At 36.5% G+C, this 19,927-nt stretch overlaps 2 protein-coding genes across 2 annotated transcripts in view; both read left to right on the plus strand.

The window, feature by feature from the left end:
* The window catches only part of mthfd1l (methylenetetrahydrofolate dehydrogenase (NADP+ dependent) 1 like), a 48,216-nt gene extending 41,968 nt beyond the window's left edge, over window positions 1–6,248 (plus strand). The window contains exons 27-28 of the mRNA XM_065256995.2: window positions 3,023–3,126; window positions 3,359–6,248. Coding sequence (XP_065113067.1) covers window positions 3,023–3,112 — 90 coding nt within the window. The 3' untranslated portion in view covers window positions 3,113–3,126; window positions 3,359–6,248. The remainder of the gene's footprint in view (window positions 1–3,022; window positions 3,127–3,358) is intronic.
* A 2,593-nt stretch (window positions 6,249–8,841) lies between these two features.
* Window positions 8,842–19,927, plus strand: part of akap12b (A kinase (PRKA) anchor protein 12b) — a 51,148-nt gene continuing 40,062 nt past the window's right edge. The window contains exon 1 of the mRNA XM_065257009.2: window positions 8,842–9,124. Coding sequence (XP_065113081.1) covers window positions 9,005–9,124 — 120 coding nt within the window. The 5' untranslated portion in view covers window positions 8,842–9,004. The remainder of the gene's footprint in view (window positions 9,125–19,927) is intronic.

Below are 19,927 nucleotides of genomic sequence, written 5' to 3' on the forward strand. Positions count from 1 at the left end.
TTCTTCAGCATCTGATCAGTTGAAGAAAAATTGCACACGACCACAGAAAGGTTTATTGGTCATGAGGCATCAATACCTAAAGTACTTAATCTTGCATTTGCATGTGATCTTTCCCATAAGCTTGTATGCATAGCAGTTACAGATTTTTTTAAAGGAAAAACACCACCATTTTTCAATATTTTGCTATGTTCTTACCTCAACTTCTAATGTTTGTCCAATGTGTGCACTTTTAAACTTTGTATAGTGCTTATTGAACGTGTTGGCATTTAGCCTAGCCCCATTCATTCCTATGACTCTTAACAAAAGTTTTATTTTGTGCCACCATACTTACTTGTGTAACTACTCATGTTACAGTCTTTAAATAGGGAAAACATGAAAGTGTTTGGTGGCTTCTAAATTCCTCCCTGTTTGGAGCCATAGGAATGAATGGGGCTAGGCTAAATGCTAACACATTCACAAGGCGCTGTACAAAGATTAAAAGTGCACACATTGAAAAAAGGTAGGTATGTATTAATTTGTCTAAGTTGAGGTAAGAACATAGTAAAATATTGAAAAACTGTGTTGTTTTCCTTTAAAGATCCAGTACAATAGACGGGTTGCACGGCGACGTCACTAACTGGTTGCGCGCGCAACCGAGGGGCAGAAAGAAGAGACGTGCATTGTGTTGTATGCTAGTAGCGGTGTCTGTAAGTCAAAATGCCAAGGAATTTTTGCGTGGAAAATAGTACCAACAGAGTCAGTGCTGGGTGCCTGATGTTAACATACCAGTAGATGCGACTATTACGTTACTAGCATTATAATTATAAAATTATAATTCATACATGTATCACAGTAACACTGCAAAAATAAAGACAGAAAAACAGATACAACTAAAATCAAGTCTTATTTATGTACAAACATTAAAGAACGCTTCAATAATTAAGGTTGTTGCAGTAGCAGATCAGCTCACCAATCGGTCTTTCTGCCCCTTGGTTGCGCGCGCACCCTGCAATGTTTGTAAACTTGCAACCCCTCTATAGATTAAGACTAAGAAGTATTGAAGACCTTTATGATATTTAAGTTAACACTGAGGAAGGTAAAATTGCTGAATAAATGATGTGCTATTCCACTGTCTTGCTCTTTCTTTTTTAAATGATGAAATTTCATTATGATAATTCCCTTCCTTTGCCATGTATCTCACATGTGTTCTTGTCACTTGATTTTAATTTGTGCTATGCTAAGATATGCTGTTCATTTTTATATAATCAATTGGCTGCTCTGCTTGACCACCATTTTGTTGTTTCAGAAAAAACCTTCACATTTATATGAAATTCTTTCCACTGATCTATCAAAATTCGCAACTGTCAAATTAGGAAATTGGAGGCTAAGGAATTATCAATCTTTTTTGAGATCTCTAGTTTTAATTAATTTGTAGTAGTTTTCAGGTAACTAAATTGACCTTAAAATGTGACCCTGGACCACAAAACCAGTCAAAAGTCACACAGATATAGCAAAAAAATATTAATGCCAACAAATTATGTGAAGATCATGTTTTGTAAATTTCCATACTAAATATATAAATCTATTTATCATTTAGTAATGTGTTGCTACTGTAAGGACTTCATTGGGACAACTTTAAAGGCGATTTGTTTTCTCAATTTCTTTCTATTTATTTTTTGCACCCTCAGATTCCAGATTTTCAAATAGTTGTATCGTGGTTAAATATTGTCCTATTGACCCTTTTACAGCACCAGTGATCAAATAGCCTGCGCGCGCATTTTGGCAACAGATGTGGTGTTGTTCCCCAGTGGTTCTAACGTGGTAGCAACTCCAAAAGTTTATTAAAACGGTTTCCCAGCATCAAAATGTCTGGTTGTTGTGTTTGGTTGCACTAATATAATATACTTATATACATATATATGTATCTGCCCACTTTATATTTTGGCATCTGCTAACGTCTTCTATCAACTCCACTATAATACACGGATCTGGTAGCTGTGTTGAAAAAGATGATAGGTCAAGGACTTTTTGAAACCATTTTCTCTGTCTGTGTTGCTTCACTGCTGATTCTTGCTATACTTCCGTAGCCAAACTGCGCACACATACATTGTCATGTCATCATTGTGTACAAACAGTAAAAGGGTATATCCTAACCAACCATACATCAATGTAAAGCTTATTAATTAAAGGTGACATAGAATGATTGAATGGAGTATTTATCCTTGTTCTGTGATGTGACATGTAGACAAAAAATGTTTTTGTTTGGGTCTGTAATGCCTTAGAAGCTTCCTAAAAATCTCTCTCAGATAGCTCTATTAGGGTGGGGGATTTTAAACAAGTGGTTTTGCACCTATTTGGCTCCCCCTACTGGCTTAACTTGCAATCTCATTACTGATTGGCTGACTCTGCTGCCACTCAAAAAATGTAGCCAATTATTTCAAAGTGGAGGGGCAGTAAGATGCCTGTGATGTCATAAGCATCAGTTTTTCAGATTGGGCCGTTTTCTGGCTGACTTTTTTAAAAGAGGAATTTCTATGAGACTGAGATGTTTAGCATGTTTAGCACTTTTTGTATGTTTGTGAATGTGGGTAGACTTATTCAACAAAGAAAAGGTAAAAATGTTTTTCATTCTCTGTCCCCTTTAAGCTTTCAGATGATATATACATTTTTAAAAAATGTACCCTTTTAACTGGTTTTGTGGTCCAGGTTCACCTAATTGTTTTGCTAGGCACAGGTAGTTTGAAACAACTACTTTTAAATTAGCTTTTTCGTTTGTAAATGAATTTGATCTTATTAGAGTTATTACTGCAGACTATATAGAAAAGTGTTTAATTCAGTAAACATTTGTTGACTGTCTGCCTCAGTTACCTTGTGCGGCGCATTGTTTACTCACACAATACAATTGTTTTCCTTGGAATTTATAAATCTGTCAAATTAAACTGAATTATTGTTTAACATCTATGTTATATGTAGCCCAGGCTATCAAAAATATTTATTGTGTGTCAAAAAGACTACTGCTCATTGAGTTGTACCTGTCTTACAGATGAGTACCATGCCAGGATTACCTACACGGCCCTGTTTCTATGACATTGACCTTGATCCAGTTACAGAAGAGATTAAAGGACTCTTCTGAAGGTGCCTTGAATGGTAAGCCAAAGATGTCAAAACCTTGACTGTTTTGTCTTTGCATTCATGTCACACTCCAAAAAGATCATATCTAATCCCAAAACAAGTAAATATTTTTTTATTACAATCAAGTTGCATTGATCAAATGGATCTTAATTTTAGCTGGTTCAGATGCGACCTGTATTGTAGATATTTGTGTGTGAATTCTGCTTTATTAACCTTTGTTTGGTGAAAACCTCTTCTCTGTTCTCAGGTGTTTGCAGTGTCTGTGGGCCTCCATTCATAAGCAAGTTATGATCCACTCATCCACTGCCTTCTGCTAACGTACCAATGAGAATTTTAAACTTTTAAATGTTCATTTTAATGCGGGTGATAGTTTTTAATAGATTTAAGTCTTAAATATTCTTTCATGAATTTTTAATTTAACAGTAAATGTGCTTAATTTTTTTGTTTCCAGAAGTAAAGATTTACATGAACATACTTAAGCCTGGTTTCACAAAAGCCAGGAGTAAGCCTTGGCTAAATTAAGATGTTTTACTTCCGGTTTCACAGACAAGGCTTAAGGTCCTAGACTAAGACGCATGTTTGAGCTGTTTCAACTGAAAATAACAGATCCTAAAATGTGCCAGTGCCACTGATTTCTCTCAAGATACACACCAGTTACGCCATGTTTATAAACGATGCTTAAATGCCTTAATTAAAGGTTTAGTCCTGGCTTTAGCTAGGGCTTAAGCATCTTACATAAACATGCCTTAGAAAAAGATGTTACTGGGTATTCCTGAGATAAATCAATGGCACTGGCATATTTGCAAGTTATTTTTAGATGATACAATTCAAACATGTGTTTTAGTCTAAGACCAGCCTTAAGCCTTGTCTGTGAAACCGGGGTTACTGTTTACAGTTCAGTGACGCACAACATTTTCCATGCACATAATTGTCTTTAGTGTTTTAGATTACTTGAAGTATCTAAACCGTGTTCAAGTGAATGCATTTATTTATTTTTATTTGAACACCGTCTAGTCTTTTTTGTTAGATTTTTTACTTTCATTAAAACATTTTATTTTTATTTTCACTTCAATTTTAAATATTTGTTCAGCAAATTGTTACAGATATCCTAATGTCTAAGCTGCTCTCTTTTTTTTTGGACGCTAAACCTAAAACAAGCTTCCAGGTGTTGTCAGTGGTTCATTTGAGACACCTGTTCTTTCTCTCTTTCTTTCTGTCTCTCTTTTATAAAGAATGTAAATGCACGTGTAGATAAAACATACTTCTCATTACGCGTGTTAGCACCTTTTGAACATGCATGCATGCAAGTACATGCCAGAAAATCTTGCTTCAAAAATTCCACTGTTATCTGTAATTCAGAGTCTTTAACTACAGTCTGCTACGTGAGCAAAGAGAAGAATTCCATTGACTTTTGCAATAGCTGTGTGTGTGTCTGAAAACCTGTATTTTTTTAGTGTTGAGTGAGAAAGCTGGCGGTGAAAAGGGCAGTTGAAGGAATAAAACGTTTTAAGGTTTTGAATAAACATAAGAAAATTATATAAAATAACCACTCTTACAAATTACTTAAACCAGAGGTCTTCAACCTTTTTCAGGCCCCTTAATGGATAGGAGGAGGAGCGGGGACCCCCAGTACATGTAACAATTTAAACTGGAATTACATAATAACAAAATAATAAAATCATATTTTTTGTCATATTACATAACATTTAACTGAATAGATTTTTTTGTGCACTGTCAAAAATAAAGTTACAAAGCTGTCACTTGGGCAGTACCCTTTAAAAAGGTCCTAATATGTACCATTTATGTACAAATATGTACCTTTGAAGTACTAATATGCACTCTTTGGGTACAAAGGTGTACCTTTTTGAAAGGGTACTGTCCCAGTGACAACTTTTGTACCTTTATTTCTGAGAGTGTGGGAATGTTATACTCTTCATTTTAGAGCGTAGTTTTAATGCATTTTGCATGCCTAATTTCATTTTTCAAAATATTGCATAAAACAATGTATGCAAACAATATTTGGAGGACCCTTAGCAATACCACCATGGACCCCCTGTTGAAGACCCATGACTTTAACACATTATAAGTGTGGGAGGAAGAGTCAGGTTTCAACTACTGTATGTTTAGGGCACAAGATTTTTTAGGTAGGGATTCAGTTGGGAGATAGAAGTTATCATTAACTTTGTTCTGGCACAACAAAAGTCAGTGGAAAGTCGCACTACAATAACAAATGTGTGTGAATGAGTTTGTGAATGCTTTAATATGTGTGTATGTGTATGTGGGAGTTTATAAATTACTAAGCCATATTGTCAAGACGCACACAAAGAAAAAAAATCTTTCTTGCTCTTTATTAAGAAATGTGTCAAAGAGTAGACGGCCGGTACCCACAGTGTTTTTCCATTTTTACACCTCTACAGGAAGCAGTCCATTCAGAGATAGCTATACTCATTCATGCCATTTTCAATGAGAGGCCTATTTCTTCAGTCATTGAGGACACTCATAATAAGTTCACCAACTCAGCTTGCTGTCTACTCTAATTCTTACAAAAACTTGTAATCTCTTCTTCTGTTTCGATGTTTCCCTGTAGAGCGCACCTATAGAGTTGTGGTTTTGGGTACCCACAATGCACAGGCAGCAGTCTGAAGGTTATTATTGTCCTTTTGTTGCATTTTTGTTTCTTACTGTTTGATGTTGTGAAAAGGAATATAGAGAGTGTGTGTGGTAGGAATGAAGAGGAAGGAAATGTATTTGGTGTATTCATACATGGATTGATTTCTTATGCTGCTCTTTTGACCTTTGTAAGGGATTTTGTATGGTTACCGTGTCAGAAGCCAATAGGGATTTATTAGGCTTTAACTTTAAACCTAATGAACTGGCTTGTATGCAGTTTTTGACATCGTAGCTATGCTGCCTTCTAAGATTGTTTGATATCCGTCAGCTTCCTGTGTATTCTTTGATAAGAGTGTAACAGTACATTGTGATGAATAAAATATTTTCTTCCAAGAATTCAAGAGACATGTAATCTGTGAATATAAACACATTCTTATTCAATATCGAAAAGCAGGGAGTCTATTATACCTGATATTTACATTCATGCCTGCCTTATCATTCTTGTCTGTCGGCTTGCTTATATTGTCCCTGGACAGGTTTCTGACAAAAATACAAAGATATGTTCAGAAACATCCGTGGCTTGTTTGGAACTCATTGATTTTCTACACCGTCAATTCACCCTCTCCCCCCATTTTATGCAAATGGTTAAAGCCCAGATGGGACATTGTCATTTGTGTGTGTGTGTGTGTGTGTGTGTTTGGTTAAAGGCAAAAAATGTATTTTATTAATATTCACTGTAATTGCTTTTGTTTTCTTATAAGCTGCATTATACTTAGTGATACTAATAGATAGCATAACCTAGCGATGAAAAACCATCTACAAGGTCATATTGGGTAAATGCAATTTTGTAATTAAATGAAGTCATTTTGTCAATCATAATTCTTCCTTATTGCGTATGATTTATCAAATAAGAACATTTCTACAGTTTTTTTGTATGCATTGATCTACAGTAGGCAACAGAAAAACATTTCTTTAATGTTAAAGGTGCAATAAAAAATAAAACTGTATTTATCATAGATGAATAATAAGAGTGGGCGAAAATGCCTTGTTGATGCTAGGCGTAAGAGGAGAATGGGCCGATTGTTTCAAGCTGAAAGAAGAGCAACTTTGACTGAAATAACCACTCGTTACAACCGAGGTATGCAGCAAAGCATTTCTGAAGCCACAACACGCACAACCTTGAGGCGGATGGGCTACAACAGCAGAAGACCCCACCAGGTACCACTCATCTCCACTACAAATAGGAAAAAGAGGCTACAGTTTGCACAAGCTCACCAAAATTGGACAGTTGAAGACTGGAAAAATGTTGCCTGGTCTGATGAGTCTCGATTTCTGTTGAGACATTCAGATGGTAGAGTCAGAATTTGGCATAAACAGAATGAGAACATTGATCCATCATGCCTTGTTACCACTGTGCAGGCTGCTGGTGGTGGAATGTTGTATGGGAATGGTGGTTTTCTTGGCACACTTTAGGCCCCTTATTGGGCATTGTTTTAATGCCACGGCCTACCTGAGCATTGTTTCTGACCATTTCCATCCCTTTATGACCACCATGTACCCATCCTCTGATGGCTACTTCCAGCAGGATAATGCACCATGTCACAAAGCTCGAATCATTTCAAATTGGTTTCTTGAACATGACAATGAGTTCACTGTACTAAAATGGCCCCCACAGTCACCAGATCTCAACCCAATAGAGCATCTTTAGATAAATTCAGATAAATTTTGCACTTAATAAAGTTGCATACCTTCTATGTAAATACCAAAGAACAATTTAACATATTAATCAGTTCATTCTTTGGCACCTTAAAGTTACATTCTTAAAGTTATACATTTATCTGATAATAATGCATTCTAATTTTAAATCCATTTCATGGTTTTACTGCATAGTCCAAATATACAAACTACCACTGGCACTTCTGAATCTAAAATGGGTTCAGAAAGGCAAATATGTTTTCAGTCCATTCTTCACATTTTTCAATTTCTTCACTTTTGTTTTTGTAATGGGCACTATTCTGCAGTTGCCTTTATATCCCAAGTTTTGCTCATTTGTTTTGGAAATTCAGACGTCTGACTTTGCATAACTATGTGATCACGTATAAAACGTTTTTTAAATGCATTGTTTTTTAGGTCAGTCATTTCTGACTTGTCGTTACAATCTTACAACCCCCTCACATTACAGTCTAACAACAGCAGAACACTTGCTGTTGTTATGAAGGCAGAGCAAGCTGACTTGTTGAGTAGGTTATGAATGGCAGGCACCCTGTAATTTGCACGTTTAAAGATCCTAAACAGAATGCCTGGGTGTGCAGAGAGAGAGAAAATCTCAGTGTATGGCAGATTTATACATACAGTCTTACTCCTAGACACAAACTACAGTGCTGCCCCCTTAATTCTTGATTTCCTGTGGGAGGCGATACATAAGGCTGTTTATTCCCATGAGGTCGATCCTGCTTCCTCTAACACGTACAGTAGTGGCCAAAAGTGATGTCTAGCTTGACGTCATAGCCTTTCATGCAAAATAAATTATTAAGGATATATTAAAGAGTTTGTGTGCATGTTGTGCTTGAATGTAAACTGAAGCTCAGCTGTGGGAAGAATTTAAGGAGGCCCCATAGGCCCAGGAAAATCACTGCTGTAATCCAAAACGAGAGGATCAACAAAATATATTATCGAATTTTAGTCATTGTATGCTTTGTTTCTTGTGAACTTTTAGTTTAACTGTGTATTAAAAGTAAAAAATAATATTCTGATAGGCTGCATAATCTTAAAAGTTTTGTCAAGTACCTTAACCACGTTAAGTGTTTGGTAGTTTAAACGAACCTGAGGGGGCAATAAAAGGAAATATTGTACAAATATGCCCTCCTGACATCACTTTTGGCCACTGCACAATGCTAAAATACCCACAGCATGAAATGTAAACTACTGAATTTTAAAATATTTATGTACATCATAATTTTAATTTTAAAGACTATAAACATATTAATATTCCACAACATATTTCATATTTCAGTAAAGTGACATTAAATATTTTTAATCAGGCGCTTTTTGTTTGTCGGGATGCTGTTTAACTTGTGCTGTTATGATGCTGTAAGGCGGGTCTGGCTCGTCTCCATGTGATACTGATAGGAGGAGGTGTCCTAAAAGGCAATCTGCACACCCGTTTCAACACTTTCCCAACGAGACAACCCTCGGGACGGACTGCAGGGCGAATTGGATACCTGATTCGGCAACGATAGTTTCACTTTGAGCGCTTAATTTGGAGACAGCGTGGCGTTTTATCATGGGAGCGACACCATCCGTGCAGCGTGACGCGAAGAGTCCTGAAGATGCGCCAGAGGACGCGGTCGATGCAGAGGTGAACGAGAGGAGGGAGCAGGATGGAGAAAACGTGGATGACAAGGTAACCTTACGATTAAAATGTAACTTTATTACACTCAGGCGGGACCTCTTTGACAGAAAACGCTGAACATGTTTACATTTGTATCCCATTCGGGACTCTCTAATGTGTGACGCAGCTTAATATAAACACCTGATACGTCCTCACAGCTGCACTCTGCGTTTTTATCATTTTGCTAAGCAGGTTTGTTTTTAAATTGTGTTATGCGTAGCTGATTCAATTTCTTGATCCTTTATACTGATGTACATTGATGCATAATGCTTACAACAGAGTTGCGACACTTCACTCCAATATGAAATGACATCAGGTAAAATGATCTGTATCAGTGTTTTCCTTTCCATGCAAAGTTGCCCATGATGATGCTGGGTGATCATAATCGTTATAGAAGTGGATGTCAACACTTTTGACTTCAAAACCCCCTCCCAATGTCCATAGCAGTGTTTAAAGGCCCCCCTTCTCAAAAATTTTGCACAATTAAATATTTTACATATTGGCATAGCTCAAAAAAGTAGCTTATAAAAAAGAACCAAACATTAAGACATATCTTGCTTATTTTAATGCCTGTTTTATTTTAGAATCTCAAGGCCACCTTAGAAATTTGTTGAGGACCCCTAGCAGGCCCCCAGACTGCTTGATAAAAACACTTTTTAATGTCATGGTGAGTCAGAATGCATCAACCTGAGTGTTTTTTTGCATTACATCATAAAATAATCATAGCTTAGATTCAGATGAGGTTTCACTTATGCATCTTAAAAGCCTGGACTTTTTCACTCGTGTGTGAAGTGAGCACCTAATATAGACACAAAATTTGCACTGTGCTGTTATTTCTTGTCATGTGTCGGATCACGGGACGCATAACTTGCGCCTTGGTGTTATATCACTTTTAAAGAGCTATATATCAACATGACAAGGAGAAGAGGCAATGGGTAATGTAACCAGGGCTAAAACATTAGAGGATTATCAAGATTAAGCACATGATCTTAAAGAAAAGAAAGTGAAATATGCTTACTATTACTTGCTATTAAAGAGTGATTACATTGGTTTAAATGCTCCAGTTACCTGCGTCCTAAAGCTTTGAAGAAATTGTCCCATGATACTTTTAATTCATGTACAGACAGTTGGACGGATAATCAGCTGCCTGTAGCTATCTGCTCATTATGTACACTGTACATATTGTAAAAAATAAAAAAAGATTCAATGTAACATTTGATTTTACTTCAACAGACATCTTTGGAGAACTTCTAATCACATAAAAGAATCTCAGATGTCTTTTTAATGTACACAATTAATGTTAATAAACATTACAAGTGATTCGAAACTCGAGTTGTTGGAGGAACCCTCGGTAGTTCTTAAGTATCCAGAAAACAGAGCTGAAATGGGGTTCAGTAATACAATTGTATTGGCTATCTAGTATTTTATAATAAGACAAAATGATTATATAACCTATTGAAAACCAACAGTTTCATAACCAACATAATCGCAAGGCAATTCGTATGTATTTTACTAGGTGGCTGATTTGTATTAAAGGTGTATTGTGTAACTTTTCAAAGGATCTCTTTGCAGAAATGCAATATAATATACCTAACTATATTATCAGCTGTGTTAAGACCTTACGTAATAAACTGTATTGGTTTTATTACCTTAGAATGAGACATTTTTATCTCCATCCATACACCATGGGGGACCTTACAAGAAAGTTGCCGTCATGTTTCTACAGTAACCATAAATGGACAAACCGATCTAAAGAGCCCGTTTCGTCCCTGCGTTGTCTCAAACAATAAAATTTTTGTCCTGTGGCGGCTACCATATGCGTTTTAAATTGAGGGGTGAGCTGTTGGTTGCAATATCACAATCTCACCACTACATGCCGCTAAAATGTACACGCACCACCTTTAATACGTACGACCATGCTTGAACGTTTGTGTACGATTTCCTTTTGCCCCTGTGACGCTGGGGTTACAGTAGGAGTATTGTTTTATTGTCTTTTATGACAATTGTACGTTTTGTATGATTTAATTTGAAATGATTTGTACGAATTAGCCAAATCGTAAAATAAGAATTTTCAAATCTCTGTGTAAAAACAACAGGGTTGTCAAAACATTTGACGAATGATAAGCAAAAACAACTTGATTTCGTTGAACTAACTGAAGGATTTTGTCACATTGTAATATAATTGTATATAATATAATTGTAAAATAAAATAAAACAATTGTAATATAAAATAATGTCAAGTTCATGTTACTTTGCCTTTTTTCAGTGGCCTTGTTTATTTTCTCCCATATGATGATATGATGATCATTCTCCTACCTCCAAAAATAAATAAATATTTAAAGGCGGGGTGCATGATTTAAAAAAAAACACTTCGGAAAAGGGAGTCGGGCCGAGTACCAAAACACACTTGTAGCCAATCAGCAGTAAAGGGCATGTATACTAACAGACATCGTTGCCTGGGTTGCGTATGTGTGGGACGGTCTATCAAAAGAAGGTCCAGATTCTATTGTGGTAGGGGCGTGTTTGTTAAGGTGATTTCAAATATCAACATTGGCTTTCAGAGATCATGCAAATGCTTTTATACCCAAAATATATATCACTACGCCTGCTGCAGCCAAGTTACAGCAGCAAAGTCCTTGATTATTACGCCAGAATGAGAGTATAGTTCCTAACCATATCTGCCTAGAAAATCACAACTTTAAATTTTACGTCGGTCTTAGTACACAATGTAACTACAGAAGAGTCAAGTTTTAAATAGGAAAAATATCCAAACTCTTTGGTTATTTTTTTTAGCGATGCTAATGGTCTAATCAGATTCAATGGATTGTGCTAAGCTATGCTAAAAGTGGTAGCGCCAGACCCGGAGATCGGCTGAATGGATTCCAAAATGGTAAGAATCAATTGTTTAACTCTAGGGGAGCTGAAAAATAAGCATATTATCAAAAAAGTGGAGTGTCCCTTTAACGTTTGTATGTATTTAAGCACCGCAGTTTTAAAACAAACTAAATCACTTTTCTACCTTTAATAAGATAATTATCTTTAGGGAGTTTGAGTTTTTGTTTATTTTTTGTCTTCTTGTATAAGTTTTTTTGTAAGAATTATGAAAATTCTATGGCATTAAAGATTGTAATAACATAAAAACCTTTTTAAAAGAAAAAAAAACTCTACCACAACCTGCACATATAATATGAATCCTATCGTGATATAAGATTTTGATCATATGGCTCACACCTATTTTCTATGTAAGTGTTAATACTGACTTAAACTGTGTTTTAGGGATGGAAGACATCTATGTTTGTATGTTTGTTTTTATAAGATAAGGGCCAGATTTCTTCCTGCCCTTGAACAGGTGTGGTCTGACGCGCGGTCCTGTCAGCAGTGTATGTGTGCGTGCGCTTTAGCAATACGAGCACATGCTGCGTACACAGCGTTTGTTTGAGGCGCCCTACTGGAGATGTGGTTGATAAACATCCTTTCTAGCGTGCAGAGGAATTTAAGTAATTCCTCTCTTTCTCTCTCTCAGTGTTAAAATGGGTCAAACATGGATGGGGTTAAGCACCTACTCAACACATCCCTCACATTTCAACATATCCTCCCCTTACAGTGCCTCCAAAACACTTGCGTTGGTAAAGGACCAAGAGCCTTCTACTTAATGAATTTGCTGTTTTCTTGCACTATTTATTTGGCGTGGATTAAACGGTTCAGTCAGCAATTCTTTGAAGCCCTGGTCTTAACCATAAACAATAATGCCTGTGTTTGGCTTCACAACAACCTAACACAAGATACACACTTTGGCCTTTTTCCAAACCAACAATACACTGATTGGCAAGTCCATAAACACTCTTTAGTCTGTTACTTGCAAGAGTACATTCACACTATTTAAGAGTCTGACCACACGCTCACAAACACTCCAAAACACATGTCAGTGTTTAGCCTGTTTAAACTTATTTAACATCACGAAGGATCGCCTGAAAGCCTTTACATGTCCGAACGGTAATGAGAGAGGGAGCGTTTGCAATCAGATAAGAGCCTCATAAAGGATGGGACTCCAGTAGAGGAGGGAGGAGTGCTGAAGGTGGAGAACAGAGGGCCCATTTAGGATGAACGGGAGGACAGGTCCCAGGGCAGAGGGGTGAACGTTGTGTGCGCCTGAGGATAAAGGGAGAGAGAGAGAGATTGAGGAAGGGGGATTTGCGAGAAAGTTGCTGGTTTGAATGAGGCCGTATAACAGAAAGAGTGGAATGGAGGGTGCAGGATGGGGAAAATTTGATGGACAGTTATTATTGCATCTACTGCTGGGGAGGTTGAATAAGTTCAGTGACTTCAGTAACTATAATGGGAAACTTTGTACTGATGCTGTTTTGTTGTGTGAAGTAAGAACGAGAGTCAAAATCATTTTACCTTGAAAAATGGATGAAGGGACATGACATCGGTAACTTTCTTGCAGCCAACAATAGCGATTTGTTACATTCTCTGTGAAATTTAGAGGAATAGTTCATAATATTCTCACCAGCATACATCCTCAAATTTATAGGACTTTTTTATCAGCTGAATATACAAGAGTTATATTAAATAAAATTATGGCCACACCAAAAGATATTTTAAATCTTATCAGATTTTCAAAATGTGAGAGATGTGTCGATTTAACACGTTTGTTCCTATAGTGTGTAGACTACCGCTATGTGGCATGACCACACACCGTGCACCATCAAATTACTTTCACAAACAATATGAGTCTCAGCTGATAACACATGAAATCTTGCGATGTTTCTCGTGTAAAACGTGACTTCATCACAGTAAATAAACATGGCAAACAACGGGCATAAAGAAATGTCATTAATACAATGGACTGCTTTTTACATCTCTGATATCCATCTCACTTTGGATTGGGGCTTCCCCCACACAACAGGATTTCTGTGATCTGAGCGGCACAGGAAAATCTGTTAAGATAATCGGTCTAACCACAAAGACGATCAGGACTCTACCTAGGATTGTTGTAAGGGGAAAATTGGGCCCAAATTCAGCACGAATATTTTGTGGTGTACACCCAGCTATATATCCTGTCTCTTTTTAGATTTCTATTAGCATGTAATAGTTTCTGCCTTAGGCTTATGCTCCGAAAAACACATCCTTCCATCATATAAGTAATTCACATGGTTTTAGTGATTGTCTTGTGATTTAAAACGATACGTTTGTGAGAAAAACTGTTAATATTTTGAACTTGATTGATACAATGTGTATTAAAGGTGCAATGAGTTACTTTTAAAAGGATCTCTTGACAGAAATGCAACATAATATACATAACTATATTATTAGTGGTGTATAAAGACCTTACATAATGAACTGTATTGTTTTTATCTACATACACCGCGAGTCCTTACATGAAAGTCACTGTCATGTTTCTACAGTAGCCCTAAAGAGCACGACAACGTCCCTACATTGTCTCAGATGACAACAAATTTGTCCTGTCTTGGCTACCGTAGCTTCTCATTGCGTTTGAAATTTAGGTTGGTTGCAGTTTGAAATCTCAGCACTAGATGCCGCTAAAACCCATACTGTACCTTAAAGGGGACAGAGAATGAAAAACCATTTTTACCTTATCTTTGTTGAATAATGGTAGTCTACCATTATTCACAAACATACAAAAAGTGCTAGACATGCTAAACATCTCAATCTCATAGAAATTCCTCTTTTAAAAATGTCAGCCAGAAAACAGCCCAATCTGAAAAACTGATGCTTATGACATCACAGGCATCTCACTGCCCCTCCACTTTAAAATAATTGACTACATTTTTTGAGTGGCCTTAAAGTCAGCCAATCAGTAATGAGATTGCAAGTTAAGCCAGTATGGGGAGCCAAATAGGTGCAAAACCACTTGTTTAAAATCCCCCACCCTAATAGAGCTATCTGAGAGAGGTTTTTAGGAAGCTTCTAAGGCATTATAGACCCAAACAAAAAAAATTTTGTCTACATGTCTCATCACAGAACAAGGATAAATACCCCGTTCAATCATTCTATGTCACCTTTAATGTAAACAGACAATAAAAGTAAAGTCCATTCTAAATGGTTGTATGTTGACGCTACATTTAACTTCAAATCTAATTTCTTCTGTAATATGCCTGTTTTGTCATGTGGCACACAAGAACCAATGAGATTCATAATTTATCTTCGTGCCACTGACATGATTGTTTTAACTGAAGAAAGAAAGTCATTTTGGGATCGTTTTTGGTTTTCTTTTCTCTTAATTTCACATAAAGTTTTGGATATGCACACTGTACCTGATCATAATTTGAACTTAATCATCTTTAGTATGACATTTTCTGTTAAACAAAAAGTATGCAAATGAATATCGCCGTAACGGTTCATCAAGAGCTGTGAATTCTGTCAAATCATTACAAACAGTTGTCTTTTATCAACAGTTATAAGCATCTACACTCGCACAGTCTAAACAACCACTGTATAAATGGTCACAGTGATTGTAGTCAGTGACTGACGTTCAGATGCAACTCAGGAAGTCCTGTAGTGAGAAGATCTGATGCAAGATCTGGAGAGGAGTGGAAATAAGAGCTGAAGTCAGATATTATGTAACGGTAGGATGTGATGGAAGTGCAGTCAGACATCATGGGATCAGAGGTTTAATGAGGGTTTGGCATGAGCAGCATAACAGGCTGTCTGCTGCCATGTCCCGTTCACCCAATTGCACCACAGCAGGAATGAAGACTTCCTATTTAAAAGTTAAATATCACACATTTCTTATATACATTGTACTACGTAGTCACCTAATTGTCCTGTGAATGTTGTCATAAGACTACTTTTATGTGCAGTAAGGGAGAGCGTGGCTGTATGAGAAGACGATTAGTCATTTATGTCTGGAAAGAGGGAGGCACTTAAAGTAATTCACTTACTTGAAGGAAGGATACAGATGGATAATGAGCTTTTACCCAGAGAGGGCGTGCACCATGCAGAAATATAGATGAGTGAAGAGGAAGAAAATCTGTTTGGTTATAATATCTGGTTTATAAGAAACAGAGTAGGCATACATTTTTTAGGACGTGCAACGGTTTTGACCCTCTTGATGCTCTAGGAGAGATAAGACATGAAAACATAATAACAATCCACTTGGCTGAAAATTCGTTCTGAGAAGGAATGTGCTTCCTCGATTTAAATGGCCATGACATTTGTAAGAAGAATTTGTCTTTTGCTTGTTTCTTTTTGTTTTCAGTAAGCTTTTGTGAGCTTATTCATGTGTAAAGAGTCATTAAAGGGACCACCCTGTTTCAGATTGGAACTTCCTGTCCAGAAAAGAAAATTAGCGGTGGCATGATGCTTACTTCCTGTTTAAAGCTCACGAAACATTAAACATTTATTCTCTCAGTCATGCATTAAATGGAGTGAAAGTATGAGCCGGGAATGCATTGCATGTATTTTTTAGCATTGTCACATGGAGCTTAAATTCTCAAGGGCACATAATGGCTGGCGCCCATCTTTTCTGTTACTGAGGCAAGTTAAACTACTAATATAAATGTTTTACATTTTATACAGTGACCCAGCTCGAATGCAAGTTGCTTTGGATAAAACATTCTGCCAAATTGCTATACGGATTGAATAAAAGTTTGAATACGTTATTGGTATTTAGAAATGCAGACAGTGATTCTGACCCTCTCACTGCCTTCTCTCTCTTTCTTTAGAAACAAGGTTGGCATCATTAAATGTTAAAAAGTGCCAGGGTTACATAAAGCAGTATTCAAAAATAGAAAAACGAGAGACCAATGGGTACAAATGATGAACAAAAGGATGGTTTATAACACAAGACACTCATTATAACTTCATCATTAACAATATTAAGCACTTTTTTCTTTTTTTGTGAAGTAAACAAGTCATTGCAGTTAGACTTGTGCTGGTAAATGTAAAGCCTTTTCCTTGTAAAGGAGCTCACACTAAGTGCTTCCATCAGGAGCCAACATCAATAACATTTCATTACTGCCCTGCCAGAAATAGACAATCCTTGTCAAACGTTGCGTCTTTCTGCACCTCACAACTGAAGAACAGGGTACTGGATGTGCTCGTTTCACAGCTTATTACAAATCAGTCTATCTACTCACAAATAGCCTCATTTAAGGATATACACCAGACACCGATATCAGAAGATGGATTCTGGAAGTATTTTGGACTTGACTGCTCAACTACAGGTGATAAAGTGTTAAAATTTGGGGATTTGTTTATCTGATTATCGCCATTGTGGTGCATATTGAGTGTTGTGAGATTTAATCATTATCAATCAAGAAAAGATGATGCTGTGGGGCGGTAGCCACATAAATTACAATGTAATGACACTCTTTTCTGTAAAAATTGGATTGGTTTGGGAGATTATGCTAGCCAGCTGTCCTAGATTGTTTGTATGTTGGTTTTATTGATTTGTAACACTAATTGGTTTTAGCTGATGTCTTATTTTGTTTCCTTGCTAAGGGTGGGACACACCCTTGTTCTTCACGTTCCTGCATGGAGAAATTTGATAGATCCAGTTGATTTTGATATGTCTTGTGTTATGCGTATATCAATCAGCCTTGGAATATGCCATCATTAAGATCAAAGAGCTGTTGTAGATGCATACACTCACAAACATCATAATGTTGATGTCAACAAAGATCACAACCCACAATCAGTGGATGGTACTACATGTCATCAAAGACAGGAACCACTCCCATTCAAAAGAGTCTCACAACAGAAAATCTGTAACATATTTGTTCATAAAGAACATGGGGATTTTAGTTGATTAGTTGTTTATTTTTTATCTAAGATCATCTTGATTATGACCCGTTAGCAAACAGTTCTTTCTTCATAAGAACTTGTATGAAGCTGCAGAAGAGGCCACCTCTTTAAAACCAAAAATCTTATCTATGTACATGTGAACTTTTTTTTTTAAACGTTAAGATTTAAAGGTGTGTGTGTGACCCTTTTAGCGCTGTTCCTAAATGAGAGTGCAGTTCAATGAGATCAATGATGTGTAGTAATTTAAAGTGTGACTTCTGATTACCATAGTCATGAGGCTGGGAGATTTACAGTTTTGCTCTCCTAAGAGCCCTTTAATGTGACCTAAATTCATCTGTCATGACAAGTATAGCAGGTTGTAATGGCCTGTTGACATGTTTATTAAACCCTTGTGTTTAGCCCTAAATCTATACGTAACAGAAAGAAATCTGCTGTATGTTTGTATGTAAATGACTTATTATGTTTATTGCAGCTGTTTAATTAAGGATTTTGCTGGCTCTGAGCAAATAAAATTAATATTCTAGCCTCTATTTAAGTCATGAGCATTACTATTGGATAACAGCTGTTAAAAAATTTTTCTGGGTAAACCACCATAGTGAAGATCTTATCCGAGTGTTTTAATAGGCAAGTGCCCACAACTTGTTTCTGACAAATAGGCCTTTGAAATATATGGCACAGTTGCGGGATGAATTATCTCAAATGCTCGTACAGTAAATCAGATCGGTCTTTGAGGTCTTTCTGAACTCTAAATCAGAAATCTGCTCTTCAAATGCTCTTTTCTTGTTCACTGAAGGAAAAAAATCTATGGTTTGAAATGCAGACAAACACATCTTTTTATCTAAACTTATTAGACTCTGGCAGTTATGCTGAAGCATAAGTGAAAACACATTGTGATTGCTTTGTATTTCTTCACCTCACAGCTGAGATTGGATGGCTTTTATGTAGCTATAGTCAATCAAATGAGTGTTTACAAAGAGTTTTACTGAAAACATTCAAATACGGAAGGAGTTTTAAAGTAAAAAATGTATTAAATTTATCATTAAATTAAAATGCTGTTTTTTTAAAGGGATGAACCCAACCTGTTGGGTTGTAATTAGCTATGCTGGGTTGATTTGAATCCATTGTTGGGTCAGATACATAAACATGTCCTGGGTTAATTGAACCCAACGGCTGGGTTTGTCCTATTTTGAGCCAGTGCTGGGTTGAAAATAACCAAGCATTTTTAAATTGTTTAATAAAACACGTAATGAATATGTCCCAAGGTGGCATAGTAAACTTTCTTTTATAATTTTGGTTAATGGGATACTCAAGTCAAATATCTAAAAAAATTACCCCATTATTTACAAACCCTCAAGCAATCCGAGATACTTACAGTTGTGTTAAAAAATAGCAGTGCAATTAGTAGTGGTAATATTTTTGCTTTTGAAATGACTGAGTAAAATGGGCCGTCCAAAACATTGCTCAGGGGAACAATGTAATTTGATTAAAAAGTTGATTTGAGAGGGGAAACATGTAAAGAAATGCAACTTAGTTTATGCTCAGCTAAAATGATCTCAAATGCCTTAAAATGGCAATAAAAACCCAAAACATTTGGAAGAAAACAAGCATTTCTGTTTAAACAAATTGATGACAGGATGGCAAAGATTAAGACTTTCATCACCTATAGAAAGATCAAAAATAATCTGTAAATACTGAGAGTCAGAAGACATCTGATTGAAGCTTAGCTGTTTGCAAGAAGCCCCCGTAAAGCACCATGTTGAAAAAAAGGCATGTGCAGAATCACATCAACACATAAACTGGAACCAAAAAACATGACGTAACATTTTGTGGCCTGATGTGACAAAAATTTTTTGGGGGGGTCTAGTGGTTATCAACAGAACCTCAGGCAAGCCCCGGGTACTCTATTCATGTCACAGTACTCTGTAAAGACAGATATATGGTATGGGGGTGTTTTTTTATGTGTCATTTTGTGTTGATTTTGTGTTCAAGTATAACACATGTTGTGTTAAAAGTAACACAAAATGTGTTGTTTCGATAATAACACAG

The sequence above is a fragment of the Paramisgurnus dabryanus genome, chromosome 12 (assembly GCF_030506205.2).
Source record: "Paramisgurnus dabryanus chromosome 12, PD_genome_1.1, whole genome shotgun sequence".
Classification (NCBI taxonomy): domain Eukaryota; kingdom Metazoa; phylum Chordata; class Actinopteri; order Cypriniformes; family Cobitidae; genus Paramisgurnus; species Paramisgurnus dabryanus.